The sequence below is a fragment of the Octodon degus genome, unplaced genomic scaffold (assembly GCF_000260255.1).
Source record: "Octodon degus isolate 3935 unplaced genomic scaffold, OctDeg1.0 scaffold00003, whole genome shotgun sequence".
Taxonomy (NCBI): domain Eukaryota; kingdom Metazoa; phylum Chordata; class Mammalia; order Rodentia; family Octodontidae; genus Octodon; species Octodon degus.
In genome coordinates, this window is record NW_004524579.1 from 25,651,834 (window position 1) to 25,668,245 (window position 16,412).

Genomic DNA, 16,412 nt, shown 5'->3' on the forward strand with positions numbered 1-16,412 from the left:
TTCTTTAGAAGCACTTAGTACTTCTTTGATTAGAGTTACCACTACATTTTTTAGTTCCGAAATTATTTCTGATCTGATTTCTTCTATACCTTTCTACAGTTGATTCTTTACTGTCAACACTATTATTTCAGAGATATCTGGTGTGTGATTTCCAGTTTCCTCAGTGCTAGTGTCTTCTGCATTTGTACTGAGTGGACTCAGGGCCTGAGACTGCATTTCCTTCCTTCTCTTTGTCATTTTGTATACCATTGTCTTCTGATCTTTGGTGTAGAGCTTAGATAGAGTTATTACCTTAGCACCAGGTCCGGATCTATGAAGTTCGGATTCCTCCAGGTGGGTGTTGTTTGGATCTGGCTGCTGTGCTCCACTTCTTTCTGCTGCAGGTGTTAGAGTTGATCCCTTTGTGTCTCTCTGGGACGATGTTCTGCTCCTGAATCAGCTGGGTGGGTGTTGCCTCTAGCCTCTTTGCAGGGAGTTCTGCTGAAGGGCTCCGTGCTGGGCCTGCAGCCTGGGTCGAATGAGGATCCACGGGCCTGGGTCATCTCACTCACTCTCTGGGCCTGTGCTCTGGGTCTCTTCAGGATCCCGCAGCCCCGGGTCATCTCACTCACTCTCCTGGCCTGCGCTCCAGGTCTAGTCAGGATCCCGCAGGCCCTGGGCCGTCTCGCTCACTCCCTGGGCCTGTGGTCTGAGTGATCCCATTCAGGATCCGGCAGCCCCAGGTTGGCTCACTCACCAATATATTGTTTAAGTCATCTAATTAATTTTTGTCCATTAAATCAGTAATAGTTGGTGCTTCCTATCACAATATAATTCTTATTTTTTCTTATGTATCAATAACTTTCTAAAAAAATAAATAACTTCCTAAATATTTTGAGTCTATACTGTTCAGTAGATAGCATTATATACTATCTACTTAGTATGAATAATATTTTACCTATATTAATAATCCTATAATTTCTAAAAAAATGCTATCAAAGGATACTTTGATTTCACTACTACTTTAATGTTTGTTTGCCCAAGACTATTTTTATCCATTCATTTATTTTGCATATTTTGTTTTTTGTTCTGCTAGTGGTTGCTAGAGTTTAATTTTAATACTTTTAATGGCATACTTTAACATATTTCTCTGATTATCAAACTTAGGGGAGCAATAATCTATGAACCCTTATGGTCTGAATTAGGAAACTCTGTATGCTATATAATTTTTTGTCCCCTTCCCACAAGTATTTACTAGTCATAACTTAATATCAGGTTATTAAGTAACTACTAGTATGAAATTATCATTTAAGTTACAGTTAAAAATCAAATTATCAGCCAGATGTGGAGACAGGCACCTCAATCCCGGCACTCAGAACGTTCAGCATGCTGATGGCTTCAGCCAAAGTTCAAAACCAGCCTAAACAACAACATTCAGACACTATCTCCAAAAAAAAAAATTTTAATAAATTCATTTGTTAAAAAGTTAAATATCCTGTCTTCCAGGGATTATTTCTAGCTTTTGACTCACTCTTATAGCCAAAATGACAATTAGTTATTTTAGCTTCATAAGCCTGTCTGGTTTCCGTTTCAGTTTTCCCTTCCCACCCTTCTATACCATGATTTCCTTAGAGTTGAGTCATAAATTTTGTTGGCTGAAACATGCATTCAAGTAAGTTGTGTGAGTGGTGGCTTTTGGTAACAAAAAGCCTAAAGTTTACCATTTTGACCATTTCTCAGTGTACAGTTCAGCAATGTTGACTATCCTCACAGTGATATACACCAATCTCCCAAGCGTTTTTCTTGCCAGCCTAAAACTGCCCATTAAATGACTCCCTGCACCCACTTGTCCCCAGCCCCTAGCATTCTTTCTCAGTGAGTTTGGCTCTCCTTGATACTTGTGAGAATTCCGCAGAGAACCCTGACTTCTATCTCTCCCAAGTCCCTTTCCTGGAACCCTCTGACAGTTTTAATACCACTTCTCTTGTACTACAGCCAAGAGTGAGCACACCCTATCCCAGCCCCTCCTCCAGTGTCTGGCACACAGTGCAATCCTATTCTTAAGCAGCACGGATGAATGAATGAGTATACGTGTCAGCATCCCCTACCATCCTTCTGGGGGGCGTAGAGTGTCTAGCCTGGTACGTGTCAGCATCCCCTACCATCCTTCTGGGGGGAGTAGAGTGTCTAGCCTGAGCTGGAGCTAAGATGGGCCTCTGTGGCCAACTGCTGACCCATGCAGGCAAACCACGTTCCCCTTACCCTGTCCTATGGAGAAGGCTGATTTGGGGTGAGCCGAGGCAGAGTTCAGTCAAGCAGAGTGGAATGGGGGAAGTGACGAATCTGGGAAGGGTATCACCCCGTCCTCAGTGCTGGAGCCATCAAGGCAAGGCTAGCGCACCTCAGTGAAGCAGGTGATGACGTCAATACTCACTCACATTGCCCAGAGGAGGGAAGGCTGTGTCCCTGGCCTGGAAGCATCTGAAGAAGAGATGTCGTGGTAGTAGGACAGGGATGTTCCTGCTTCCCTCAATAAGATCAGGGATTTCCCCCACCCCCACCCCCCCACCCCCGGCCTCATCTGAAACACGGTTTGCCTGAACCCCAGGCTCTGGGGCACAGAGGTCTCAACAGGCCCCTTCTTCCCCAGTCCGTCAAGGTTGACACAGTCTCTTGTGCCTCCGCAGAAAGACTTCACGGTGCGCGAGGAGCTGCAGCAGCAGGACGTGGAGCGCTGGCTGGGCTTCATCACCTTCCTGTGCGAGGTGTTTGGCACCATGCGCAGCAGCACAGGAGAGCCCTTCCGCGTGCTCGTGTGCCCCATCTACACTTGCCTCAGGGAGGTAAGAGACTCCGGACTCCCCTGACCCGCTCATGCCCCGCCCTGGATCAGGCCCCGCCCCCAGATCAGGCCCTGCCACAGGTTCAGACGCCACCCCACCCCTGTGGAACTGGAAGGCAAGGTGGGAGCTACCAGGTTGGACCACTTGTAAAGGAATTGATCTTTTGATAAAGAGAAATATAGTTCCTCATGCTTCTACTTCTAAAGCCGGTTTTTTATTTACTGCATTTACACAAAGTATTGTTAACTCAGGCTTTCCTAATTCTTAATCCAGAATACCTACTACAGACAGGAGGTATTATTTCAATAAATGGATCTCTAGGTTGGATTGGTTTACCATCGAATTGTTTGTTTTAAAAAGAACATACTTCTAAGTTTCACCTGAAAAAATAATAAATAAGAATAACCAAGAAGCTTTTGAGATGAGGAACTCCTTGGGGTACTTTTCCTGCCAGGTATTAGTCAGTGCGTGGTCAGGTGACTCTTGTTGCTCTGGGAGGATAGAACTGAAAGAGGTAAAAGTAGAAACTAGGAGCCAGGTTGTGAACTGTTGGTGTCGTCCAGAGCCAGGCTGGTGGCTGGGAATACAGACATGAACGTCAGAAAAGAGAGGCGTTTGGGTTCTCCTTGTATTTTTTAGTTCAAGCCAACAGGACATGCTGATATGAGATGGAAGGGGGTCACCAGTTGCATCCTGGTGGCTGTGTTTTCTGGAATAGCAGGTACTGGAAAAGGAATGATAGCTAAGAGTTGGTTTTCAGTACATTTATTTGGGTCACCTATGATGGTCTTTTGGGTGGCCCCTTGGGTGGTGGGCAGAAGGGTCTACATCTCTAAGGAAGCAGTCACGCTGAAGACAGGGCATTCACTCAGATGAAGTGCCAGTGTGCCCTGGCTCTGGAGGCTGGGGGTGAAACAGCATCACCCCAGAAGGATGGGGCCTGGGACAGAGGTGAGGGTGGGCAGGGAAGGGGAGGAAAAGGGACAGAGGAGGAGTTGGGGGCAGGCAGGAGGCAACCAGTAGCCTGAGGTATGAAGAAGACTAGAAGAGCCAGTGCAGACCATCAAAGCAGTTCTTTAACAGGAACAAGCCCCAGTCCGATACTTCACCTATGCTGTCCCCTCCCAGCCTAGTAGCCTTCTGTGGTCTCCAGGACATAGGGAGGGACAGCCTCTGGAGATCTCAAGGACTGGGGCAGAAACATATGGTGGGCTTGGCAATAAGAAAGTGGCAGAGTCTGGGTGTCAGTGGAGGAGAGGGCAGGAAAATGGGCAAGTCCTTCAGGAGGGCTTCAGAAAGGCAGCAGAGACAGGGAGCTGGGGAGGGGAGTGCTTCAAGGGAAAAGTAGGGCTGGGGGACAAGTCTTATTTTGATTGGAAAGAGGTAGATGAGCGGTTTAAGTATGGCAGGGGTATACTCGCAAGTGTTTCTAAGCATGCATTTGTAGGACAATAGTGTGCCCATTCCAGCCAAAAGTAGAGCATGCAAGTTTCCCTGAGATGCTTTGAAAACCCCAAGCCTTTGCCACTCTATGTGGGCAAACCCTGTTTTCCTCACTGACATGCCTCAATTCAGACTGGCCTCCCAGATTCAGCCCCAGCCTCTCCTCGCTGTGTTCCCTCTTGAAGGTCACATCACAGCAACAGCACCAAGAGGGCAGGTAGCCTTGCCTTATGCATCCCTTTTCAGTGAGTGGAAAGTAGTTTTTTTGTTTTGTTTTGTTTTGTTTTGTTTGGAGGTAAGGCACTGACCCGGGGCCAAGAGGTTCTCCCATCCTTGCCTGTGCCCTGACAAGTCACCTCAAGACAGGGAACAACACTATTCAAGTGCAATGACCTGAATTGCCCCAGTATTTCCCTGTGCATGATCTAGACACCACCACCACCACCCCACCCCGTGTTTCTGTCACCTGCTTCCCCAGCAGGAAGTGGGCTGTAGTGGGCTGAGACACTTCACACTGCCTGAGGTGGTGCAGACGTTCTGTTGTGAGATCTGGAAGGTGCCAGGAGGTCTGTGTACGCCAGAAACAGACAGCCCTTCCTAATGTACACTTACTTGGTACTTTAAGCTTTGATAAGCACAGACCCATACCATGCTTCTGTAAACTGAAGGAATAAATAAATCATATACAGCTTTCACCATTTTGTAAGAGAAAAAACAAGAGCCCCCGGTTAGGGCAGCATCCTGGGGCCAGACCCCTGCCTGGATACAAATCCTGATTCTGCTAGTTTTTAGCTCTGCCATCTTGGGGGAAAGTTGGTCTCCTGAGCTTTCCTCATCTACAAAGGGGCTCATGCCTTTTTCTGGGACAGAGTTTAGGGAGGACCACATGGCATGGAGAAGAAACTGTGCACCAGAGAAGTAGCCACTTAGGTTAGGAAAGGCTCAGAGAAGTCCTTTGAGGGAACTGCCGCTTGACTCTGAGAGCTGGGCATCTTCCAGGCCAATAGGCTTAGAGTCTCAGCACTTGCCTGATCTTAAAGGAGATAAGAGCTGAGAGCCCTCTCCAAGGACACAGAGCCAGTCCACGTCAGGGTTGCCCTAGAGTTCCTAAGCTCACCATCCAGGGCACCTTTCAGAAGAGAACTCAACTTCTCCAGAACCAGGCTTTAAGAAAAAATGAGAACATGAAGAGGTGCCCTAGGGATCTTCTCAACCCCTTGTAGGAATCTGAGCCTTTCCAGATTCATACGGACATCTGAATTCCTAAAGTTGCTTCATCTCTCTGTCTCTGTCTCTGTCTTCTGTCTGTCTGTCTGTCTGTCTCTCTCTCTCTCTCTCTCTCTCTCTCTCTCTCTCTCGTGTGTGCACACACATACACACACACACACACACACACACACACACACTCATATCCAGGTCTCACCAGTGGTCTCAGATCAGGCTGAACCAGTGCATGAAGTGTGAAGGGTTGAAAGCACCGCTGCTGCCTACCCCCTACCCCCTGCTGGGAAAGCTTAGGCTTTTCCCCTGAGGCCGTGCAGATGGCTGACCCCAACTTTGTAGCACCCAACCTGCCTACCTACCTCTCAGAACTACACTGGGCCCACATTTCCAGCTGTCCACTAGAACTATCTTGCCTGGAGCTAGCTACTCCAACAAGATAGGAGAACTGCATCCCAAGCCCTCCTTGTCCAATCCAGATGCTCATGGGCCCAGACCCACCTTTCCTACCTGTGCAGCCTGGCAGCAGCCCTGCCCCCAAACTCAACTCTCCCACTTGCCTTTTCTCAAGGTCATGGACCACCAGCTCCTGCCCCTGCTCTGTACCCTCCTCACACCCACAGCCTGTGCCCCACTTTCCTTCCTGGCCAACTCAAACACAGACTCGCTGGCCATCTGTGTGTGAAGAGTCTCATTTCGAACAAACCTAGAGGAAGATGCAAAGTCCTCACAACTGGCCCATCTCAATGTCCTGCTCACAAAGGTCATTTTCATGTTTGGGCCCAGGCTTGTCAGTCTACAGGGCACCAGGTCTCAGAGCCTCCGTCCCAAGACAAGTCCCCTAGGTACATCTTTCCTCACCAAAGGAACTGACTTAGTGGCATTTTAACCAAATTGACTTAACCATGCTCTCAGTTACTCAAACTTGAAATCTTTGAGTCATCTCTGTATCTATCTTCCTGGCCCAGGCCTTTCCTCACAAACCCCATCAAAGTCACCACGTCTGTGACACTCCCCGGTCCAGACTTGTAACTCAGCACCAGACAACCCCATCCTAAAGAACCACACACTGTGTCCCATCCTTGTTGCATTTTTCCATGTTGCCTGATGCTGTGTTTAGTAACAATATTAGCGCATCTCACTGTGTGGCAGACACTGTGCAAATCACTTTGGACATTCTTTTCTCTTTTAATTTGTACAATACCCTGCAGATTATTGTCTCCATTTTCTAGAAGAAAGCAGAGTGGTCACATAACCTGCTCACAGCCATGCAGCCGGCAAAGTCAATATTGGGATCTCTCGCCCCGTCCCTGACCACCCACTTCACTTCAGAGCAGATGCTATCCTGTACCCGCACCTGGGCGTTCTCAGCCCATAACTCAACACCTGCTATGCAGTGGAAGCCCAGGAGATCTTTATGGAATTGATTTCAATTTTGCCATAAATAAATACGTGCCACTCAGAGGTCCTTGGAAGGATGGAGAAAGACAATTTTCAGTGAGCCCTTTTATTGCTTACGAACAAATCCTTTCTGCCAAGACGGTTTCAAAGTGATTGAAGGGTTTTATTGGTCAACTAAAACTGTATGTCTCCCTGCCCTGCTGTTTACAGCTCCTGCCTGCTTAGTAAGCTTTTTAAAAATTTACTTTTAGGGCAAAATCTTACTATATAGCCCACCTTGGCCTCAAACTCATGATCCTCCTGCCTCAGCCTCCTAAATGTTGGGATTATAGGTGTGCACTATCATAACCTGGCTTAGCAAGTTCTTTATTATTTTTTATTTTAAAAGAATTTATTGTGATGAAAACAGTTAAAAGGTGCTCTGCCCTCTTAATAGATTTTAAGTATAAATAGGGCATTGTTATCTGAAGGTAGTATTGTACAGCAGAGCTCTAGAATTTATTCATCTTGTATAACTGAAATTTTGTACCCGGGGATTAACCACTCCCATTTCCCATCCCCCCCCAGCCACTGGAAACCACCACTCTATTCTTCACCTTGCTGATTTTGACTATTTTAGGTACCTCATATATTATTCCTGTTTCTGTCACTATAATGAAATCTCTAACTCTGCACACTTTATTAAGGAACAACTTTTACATAGCTCACAGTCTTGAAGCCTGAAAGTTCGACAGCATGGCAGCATCTCTTGCTAGTGCTCCTCGGGCTGCACCATGTCGTGATGGATGACATCATGGCAGGGCCACTAAGAGAAGGGATGAGCACATGGCCTATGTTTTTCATAATAGCTGCCTGGCTCAGGAACTCAGTCCATGTGACTAGCATTGGTACTTTTGGAGGGCAGCATCCCCCAAGGAGCTAACTATGTCTCACTAGGCCCCACCTCCTAAAGGTGGCATGCCACCTCCCACCTTGGCTACGCTGGCAACCAGGCTCCCACCACAGAACCCTTGTGGATGTGGGACAGACCACCTCCAAAGCAAAGCAACTGATATAAGTGGAATCACAGAATATTTGTCCTCTTATAACTGGCCTATTTCTCTTAGCATAAAGTCTTTTAGGTTACTAACATTCCTGCATAGCATAGTACTTCCTAAAAGGCTAGATAGTATTCTATTGTGCACATTTACCATATTTTCTTTATAATTCCATTGATGGGGATTTTAGTTGTTTTCACATCTTGGCTTTTGTGAATAGCATTGCAACAAACATTGAGTGCAGACATCTCTTTGAAATCAGGACTCTAATTCTTTTTAATACTCAGAAAAGAGATTTCTGGGTCATATTATATATTGAGGAACTGCAATAATGTTTTCCACGTTGGCCATATCATCGTACATTCTTGCTGACACTGTACAGAGGTTCCAGTCTCCACCTCCTCACCCCCAGCTGCTTGTTAAGTCTTGGGGTAATAGCCATCCCAACAGGTGTAAAGTGATACCCTGTTGTGGTTTTGATTGCATCTCCCTAGCGATAAGTGACGTTCAGCGAATTTCCCTACCTACTAGACATTAACATGTCTTCTTTGTAGAGATGTCCATTCAAATCCTTAGTGTATTTTTTACCTGGGTTGTTAGGATGCTTGCCATTGAGTTGTAGAAGTTCCTTGGGTATTCCAGATATTAACAGCTTACGTGGTGTATGTTTTGCGAATATCTTCTTGAAGTCCATAGAGATTGCACCCTGCTGATTTTTTTTCCTTTGTTGTACAGAAGCTTTTTGGTTTGGCAAGCCTACTTGTCTGATTTCACTTTTGCTGCTTGTGCTTGTGTGCGTGTGCGTGTGCGTGTGTGTGTGTGTGTGTGTGTGTGTGTGTGTGTTTGGTACAGGGTCTCACTATGTACCTCAAACTGATCATGATCCTCCTCTTTTCAGTCTCACCAGCACTGGGATTATGGGTGTGCACCACTGTGCTGGGTCTCAGTGGTTGGCTCAGCTCACCCTGGGGCAGGGCCGGGGCGGCATGTGGTACCGGGGATTGAACTCTGGTTCCTGCGCTTGCCTAAGTAGGTGCTTAGTCTGCTGAGCTATCTCACTGGCCTGTGCTTTTTGAGTCATGGCCAAAAAAATCATTGCCTAGATCAATGTCAAGTAGTTTTTAATTTATATTTTCTAGTAGTGTTATAATTTCATGTCTTATACCTAAGTCTGAAACCCCACTTGAGTTGACTTTTGGTTTTGGTGTAAGATGAGGGTCCAATTTCATTCTGTGTGTGTGTGTGTGTGTGTGTGTGTGTGTGTGTGTGTGTGTGTGTGTGCTAGGAACCCTGGATGCCCAGGGTTCCTAGCACCATGTTTAAAGAAACTTGTCTTTTCTGCAAGCTGAGCTCTTGGCACCTTGTTGAAGGTAACGGACTATAAATACATGGATTTATTTCTGAAGTCTCTATTCTGTTCCATAAAGACTGTAAGTCTGTTCTAATGCTCATACTATATTGTTTTGATTACTATAGCTTGTAATATATTTTGAAATTAGAAAATGTGATGTTCCTAGCTTTGTTCATTGTTCAAAACTGCTTTGACTATTTGGGGCTCTTATCTAGTTACAGATGAATTTTTAAATTAAAAAAATACTAGACCAGGCGTGGTGGTGCATGCCTATAATTCCAGTCCTGGGAAGGCTGAAAACAGGAGTATCACTACGAGTACAATCTGTATAGTGAGACCCTGTACCAAATACATAAATGAAAAAACATTATAAAATATTTCTATAAAAATATGCCATTAAAATTCTCAGAAGGATTGTATTGAACCTATAGATTACTTTGTATAGTGTGGACCTTTTCATAATATTGTGTTTTCCAACCCAATATCAGAAATAAGACAAAAATGTACACTGTTAACACTTCTATCCAACTTAGTCCTAAGTGGCCTAGCTGGAGCAACTGGGAAAGATAAAGAAATAAAAGGCAAGCTGGGGAGATATCTCAGTAGAATAAGTGCTTGTCTGGCAAGCGCAAGGTCCTGAGTTCAATCCCCAGTACCACAAAAAAGAGAGAGAGAGAGAGAGAGAGAGAGAGAGAGAGAGAGAGAGAGAGAGCATCTAAATCAGGAAGAAGTAAATTTTTCTGTGTTTGCAGATGACATGATCTCATATATTAAAAAAATGCAAACACTCCTTTCAAAATCTATAATTGATAAACAAATTCAGTAAGGTTACAGGATACCAAACTGAAGACAGAATCAATTACATTTCTATATATGAATAATGAACTACCTGAAAAAATAGAAGCAATCAATCTCTTTTACAAAGCATCAAAAATAATAAAATACTTAGGAATAATCTAAGGAGGTAAAAGATTCATACACTGAACACTATGAAACATCAATGAAGAAGTTAGGGAAGAAACAGATGCCTGGAACACTCCCCAATGAGCAGTTTTTAATAGCATTTTTGTGTGCCTTCATCCTGCTCAGATCCATAGCCAAACAATGGGGAAAATGAAATTGCTGTTTGTGGCCCAAGAGCGGCCACACCTCATGGTCGGAGGCAGCTTGCTTCTCTGAGCCACCTGTCAAGCCTACAGATCCAGCTTGTCCACCACCTTCATTTCCTGACCCCAGGAAGCTCTCTGCATCCTTCCTCTGCTTCTCTGTCACCTCCATGCCTAGGGGAGCTTTGCTAGGCTCCTCTGGGTTATCTGATGCCTCTCTCTGGGGCCCTGACTTTAGAGCTTTGTTGGAAATTCATCTGGTGGGAATTTTCAACAAAGTTCCGCGGGCCTGTTGCTCTCAACTTCCTCTCATCCTTTATCCTCCCAACATCCAACCTTCCCCTCTCCCTCCACTCACTCAAGCTCCTCTCTACCCTTAATTCACCTCCTGCCCTCTTTGCAGTCCCACAGCCATAGCCAGAGGTCAGCACTGGAGCCAGGGAGGAAGGAGAGGGTGCTTTCTGACAGGAATTTCTCATCCCTCTGCACCCACCTTTGACCCCACTGAGTTCTCCCTCTTCCCTCTCCCCAAGGTCCCAGAAACCCCATCACCCCCCTCCCACTCCCCATTTGGAGGGTGTCTCCCTGCAAGGGGCGCCCCTACAGACACAGCCCGCTGGAGGCCAGAGGAGGCAGCAGGCATGAGGCTGGGAGGGGAGCCGAGGCCAACGAGTCAGGCTCCTCAGGAAATGAAATTGCTCTGTGCAACAATGAGGGAGCCACTTTTTTAACTTTTTGCGTGAGCGTGCATTCAATTGCTCACATTGTTTTGGCTCCAGGGGAAATCTGACCTCGGAAAAGACTGTGATGAAGTGGGTGTGGGTGGAGAGTCTCTGCAGTTCCACTGGGCTGAGAGGCGGGCAGAACATTCTTTGGGGCTGCTTTCCAGGGGGACTACTCCTGCCCTCCCCAGAGCAAGGTATGGGGCTGCCATGCTAGGTACAGGGCAGGGCCCAGGGCAGCATCCAGAAGAGGCCAGGGCAGGCTGCTCTGGTCTGGGAGGCATCCATTGGAAGAGTACAGATTTGCTGGCTGGATCAATGGGAAGTGATCCTCGACCCTGCACCTTGGGACACTTTCACTAAATTACCAATTTCCAGACTCTCCTTCCACAAGTGAACCAAACTTCCCAGGGCGGGGACTGGTGGGTGCTGGGAGCTTTCCATGTGACTCCGTTGTGCAGCCAAGGCCAGGGGACAGGAGCAGCATGCATTGACAGGTCACAAACATTGTAAGAGTGGCCTATGCTTAGGAGCAGAGACCTGAATCCTAGCCATGTCACGTCCTGGCTGTGGGACTTCAACCTACTGTTTTCCCATTTCCCAACTTCAAGTTTCTTATCTGTAGCCCAGGAAAATTCTTCACCCTGCAGGTTTGTCTTAGGGAGTTAAGTAAGTAGGACGTTCACATGAAATGAGTGTCCTGCCCAGAAGCTTTCATACTGTGTGCTGCTGTCAGTGCAGATCATGTCCCAGCATAGCTCAAGGAAAGTATCGCCTCACAGGAGGCCCCAGAAAAGAAGATCCATTCTCCTAAATGGGTGTCCAAGCCCCTCCCCCCATCAAACACAGCCTCCTTGCCAGCCAAACTGTTCCAGTTGTATTTCCACAGGCGGCCTAGCATTCCTGCAGCCCAGAGCCATCCTCTTCCTCTTCCTCCTCTTCCTCCTCCTCCCCCTCCTCCTCCTACTCCTTTTCCCCTCCTCTCCTTTCTTCTTTTCTTCACTCCTCCCCCTCCTCTACCTCCCCCTTCCCTTCCTTCCCCTTCTCTTCTTCTCTCCTCCTCCTCCCCTCCTCCCCTTCTCCTTCTCTTCCTCTTCTCTCCTCCTCCATCCTCCTCTCCTCTTCCCTTCCTCTCCCTCCCCCCTCCTCCTTCTCCTTTTCCCCTCTACTCTCTCTCCTCCTCTCCCCCTCCTCCACATTGTTCTCTTCCTCTCCCTCTTCCTTCTGCTCTTATCCTCTCTTCTCCCTCCTCCCCTCCTCCTTCTCCTCCTTCTCTTTCTCTCCTCTCCTCCTTCTCCTCTTCCCCTCTTCCTCCTGAAGACTCACCCCCACCTCATCTCACCTCACCCAGATTCATTCACTCCCCTTATAACTTGCTATAAAACTAATAGTGTTCACACAGGACCACTGACATCTGTCCTCTGGCCATGTCCTCCACCAGGTGACTGTTATTAGTGCCTTGTGACCCCTTCCTGGTTGCTTTTAAGTCCTTTCAGTCTCTCCTGGTTGTTAGGGATAGCTTGGTCTTATCTGTCTTGGAACCCTGACTGCATTTTGCTGAAGATCCTTTGCTCATTCTTGAAGCGGAGATTCGGTTTGAGATGCTGCGTCCTTCTTACTGAACTCTAAAGTTCCCTCTAGCTCTAGAAGGAGTGTTGACCCTCCCCCCAATCCACTTGGCAGCCACATCCACAGAAATTCCATAGCTGTGAACACTTACAGTGGAGTGTAAGCTAGACGAATGGAGGGGTAAGGAGAAGGCAGCTGCTGGGACAAAGAGGAGGTGGGTCTGCAGCTCAGGGTGAGCAGACAGTGGCCAGGCCATGCGGGCAGAGAGAAGACTTCTGGAAGAAGGTGTGGGCACAGGCATGGGGGCAGAAAGAGCTCACCCGTAGAGACAGCCCCCTGGGGGCGTTCCAGGCTCGCTCTGGCTACCGCCAGAGGTACGCTAGTGGCTTCAGGAAGATGTGCAGAGCCTCGGAAGGTTTTTAAGCCAGAAAGCTAAACTATGAAGGTGTAAAGGATAGTTTAAGAATTCTTTCAACAAACAGGAGAAAAATACTATTCCCTTATTGAACTGAAACGGCTCTAACCTTGCTTGCTAGAAATGCTTGAGATAAGAGTCACCTAAATCTGGACCTAGAGGACCCTGAGTAATTCAAGCAGTGTGGAAAGCATGAGCTTCTGAATAAAGGGGGGACCGAGAAGAGGGAATGAGGGAACCCCAGGGGCATCTTTGCAGAGAGCTATTCCCCAGCGCCTGGTAGTCTTCAGATCTGTTTTTAGAACTGTAACAGTCAAACAAAAATACTTAGCAAGACATAAGGGCTGCAGTGAAACTTGAAAGATCAGGAGGCCCTTTCTCAGCAAGCAGTCTCTTCCAGCCCTAATCGTGGGCCCAGACGCTGCTCAGAACGTTCCTCTGAGTGCGTGCCAGGCCAGGTACCCAAGCCCAGGGCACTGCTTCACATCAGAGTCTGTGCTGGTCCCGCAGCTGCTGCTGTGAATACTTGGGCTTAAACTGCCATTCCTGTCACTCTGCTGAATTAACCCCACCAGTTCAGTTCCCTCCCCTGCTGGCGCATGCAGTCAAGTCCCTGGGCCTTGTGATGCTGACCTGCTGAGACCCCTTATACCCCACCCCCCACCCGACACACACACACACTGAGGATCCCCCCTCTGAGACTGTGGGATCCTTGACCTCCACAAGATGCAGCTGAAGTCTCCCACCCAGCTCATCCCCGGTCCCGACCCTCCCTGCCCCCACCCTGGAACGGTTCCGCTTCCCTAGCCAGACTCTGCACACTGAAATGTGAAATTTGAAGCCAGTGTTCCCCTTAGCAACCATGGTAACAGAGGATCTGATAGAGAGCCTGGAGTTATAAAAATACCAGCTTCCACCAGACACTGGTTTCCAAAGGGAAACCAGTCTCCAAGCCAGAATCATTTTTAAACAGTCTTAAAACTCAAGAGATTGCCAAACCTCTTGCAGTGTGGCTGCAGGAGGACATCTCTCCAGTTTGCTTTTGGAAGGTGGTGTAGGGGCAGACAGTGGATGTTTTCTCTAAAATACAGATTCTGAGTGCTTGGCTCATGAGCCCTACAGAAGTTGTATAGGTGGAGGAAGGTTTCCTAATAAACACCAATTATGTGGTGTTTCTTTAAAAAATTAAATTGAATGCTAGATATAGCCTCTGACCCCCACCTTTGCAGCCTCTCAGGGAATCTTCAGCTCCATCCTCGTCCTTATCTTACAGGAGGCTTGGCCTTTCTCCCCTCCAGGGAAGACAACTGTAATGCACATAACTTTATTCCAGCAGAAATTCTACTTTTAAGGACTTAGGAAAGGAGGTAGGCAGTAGAATGATCGAAGCTCTTCCCTGAACAGTCAACAGGACCCTGCATCTCATTCTCAGCCCTTGCTCTGCCCTGCCCAGCTATAAATCTCTGTCCTGGTCCCAGCATTTGCTGCAGGAGCCATTGGCCTTGGGGTGAATTGGGGCAGTAAGGGCCGCTTCTGCCAGCAGCAGTGCCCCCTCCTACACCCCCTGTCTTCACTGCACCTTTGCCCACACGCTGTGGCCCTCTACTCTGAGGTCTGGCCTCCCCTCCACCTCTCTGTCCTCTCATCTCCAGGGGCCATGCCTAGTAATTTTGCAAAATATTCTACCTTAGTAATTCATGTCTGGACTTCAAGAGGCCCTTGCTTGTGCAGAGCTGAGCTGAAGATGGGCAGGGACAGGGCCTAGAAGGTACAAAAGAGTGGGTGTGGGGGTTTTCCTAAATGGCCCCCTGTACTGTACTGTACTGTACTGTACTGTACTATACTGTACTGTAGAGGATGGAACTGAACACTGCTGGAGTTGTGTGCACCAGGTCTACAGATGCACATACATCTGTCTAGATTTTTAAGTCCTTGAGAATTAAAGCCACTCACCAAAAATGCCCTCATCACCCCCACCTCCCAGGACCACTTCCCTGCAGGTCCCCATCATGCAGGGAACTTGGAACACTAGCCAGTCAGGCAAGGGCACTTTCTAAGGGAAAGTAGAGGATTAACTGGGAGAGAGAGTGACTTACATCTTTAAAAGATAATAAACCAGGCTCTCTGGAGGTTACAAGGTTAAAAACAGCCATCAGTAACTTCAGATAACCCACAAGTGAAAAAGCAAAGCTTGCCTGTTTCCCACCTACCAGGGGCTGCAAGTGAGCCCAGTTGTGCTCTGGCCCCTCCCCAGGGCTGGCCTCTGCGAACTCCTCCCAGCCCCCATGCTCCAGCCTGGGGGCCCTCTCCCCAGCGGTCGGTCGGGGTGCCTGGTGTGGGTGCTGGGCAGGAGCACACCATGGCCGCTGCAGGAATACTGTCTCTGGGGAGCCGAATGAGGAAGCAGTGCCCTGTGCTCTAGCTCCTGGGGACTAAAGCACTTGTGGGTCTCACACCCAGGATGGTCTTTCCTCTTCATCCTGCTCCGGCCGTGAGAGATGCCCCCCCTGTACCCCCCCTGCTGTTTGCACCATCACCTGGGGGGCACTTGTCTAGACAGTCAGGAGCTGCCTTTCCTGCTCTCCTCTGTCCACCTCCAGACTAAGCTAGAATCCATGCTCTGTCGCTGGTCACAGGTCACAGGTGGCTTGAGCCTGACCCCAGAAGAGGAAACCTCCAGGACCAGCACTTTCCTATAGCCAGTTAGAGAGGGTGCCAGGAGGGAGGAAGAAGACAGATACACAGGCAGCTTACCCTTTCTGACCCTCAGTTGAGGAGTAAATGTGTATAATTTAGCAGGTGTGCTAATTACAAATCCAGTGTCTTCCCTTCCCTGTAGCTTCCTATCTGAGGGACATGCCACCTCTGAAAAATTAACACATAAAGAGATCAATCAGCTGCGTATTTGATTATAGGAAGTGAAGTGTTCCTTCATAACAAAAGAATATGAATGAATCCAGTAAAGTGAGCTGCAGTGCCTTTGCACTTGCTGTTCCATCTACGAGAATAGCCATTTTCTAGACATCCTCACCTCTGCCCAGGTGTTCCTTCAGTTTTTCAAAAAAAGCCCTTTCTCTTTGACACCCTCTTAGGATGGCAATCCGTCACTGTCCCATCCTGCTTGCTTTCTCTTCATAGCCATTTTAGTACTTGGCATTTTCTTTTTCTTTTTCTTTCTTTTTTTTTCTTTTTGACATCAGTTATTTTATTTTAAAGAAAAAAAATAAAAACAATGGTACAAAATCTCAAAACAAGATTTTAGGAGAGTAACAATGGTTAGTACATTGTGTATTGTTACTGCCAAAGTAGTTTCTCATATTACAAG

At 47.5% G+C, this 16,412-nt stretch overlaps 1 protein-coding gene across 5 annotated transcripts in view; it reads left to right on the forward strand.

The window, feature by feature from the left end:
* Ctif (cap binding complex dependent translation initiation factor) overlaps positions 1-16,412 on the forward strand; it is a 315,277-nt gene that overhangs the window by 268,917 nt on the left and 29,948 nt on the right. For all 5 annotated transcript variants that reach the window (XM_023714714.1, XM_023714712.1, XM_023714720.1 and 2 more), the window contains one exon: positions 2,667-2,822. In XM_023714714.1, the coding sequence (XP_023570482.1) occupies positions 2,667-2,822 (156 nt within the window). The remainder of the gene's footprint in view (positions 1-2,666; positions 2,823-16,412) is intronic.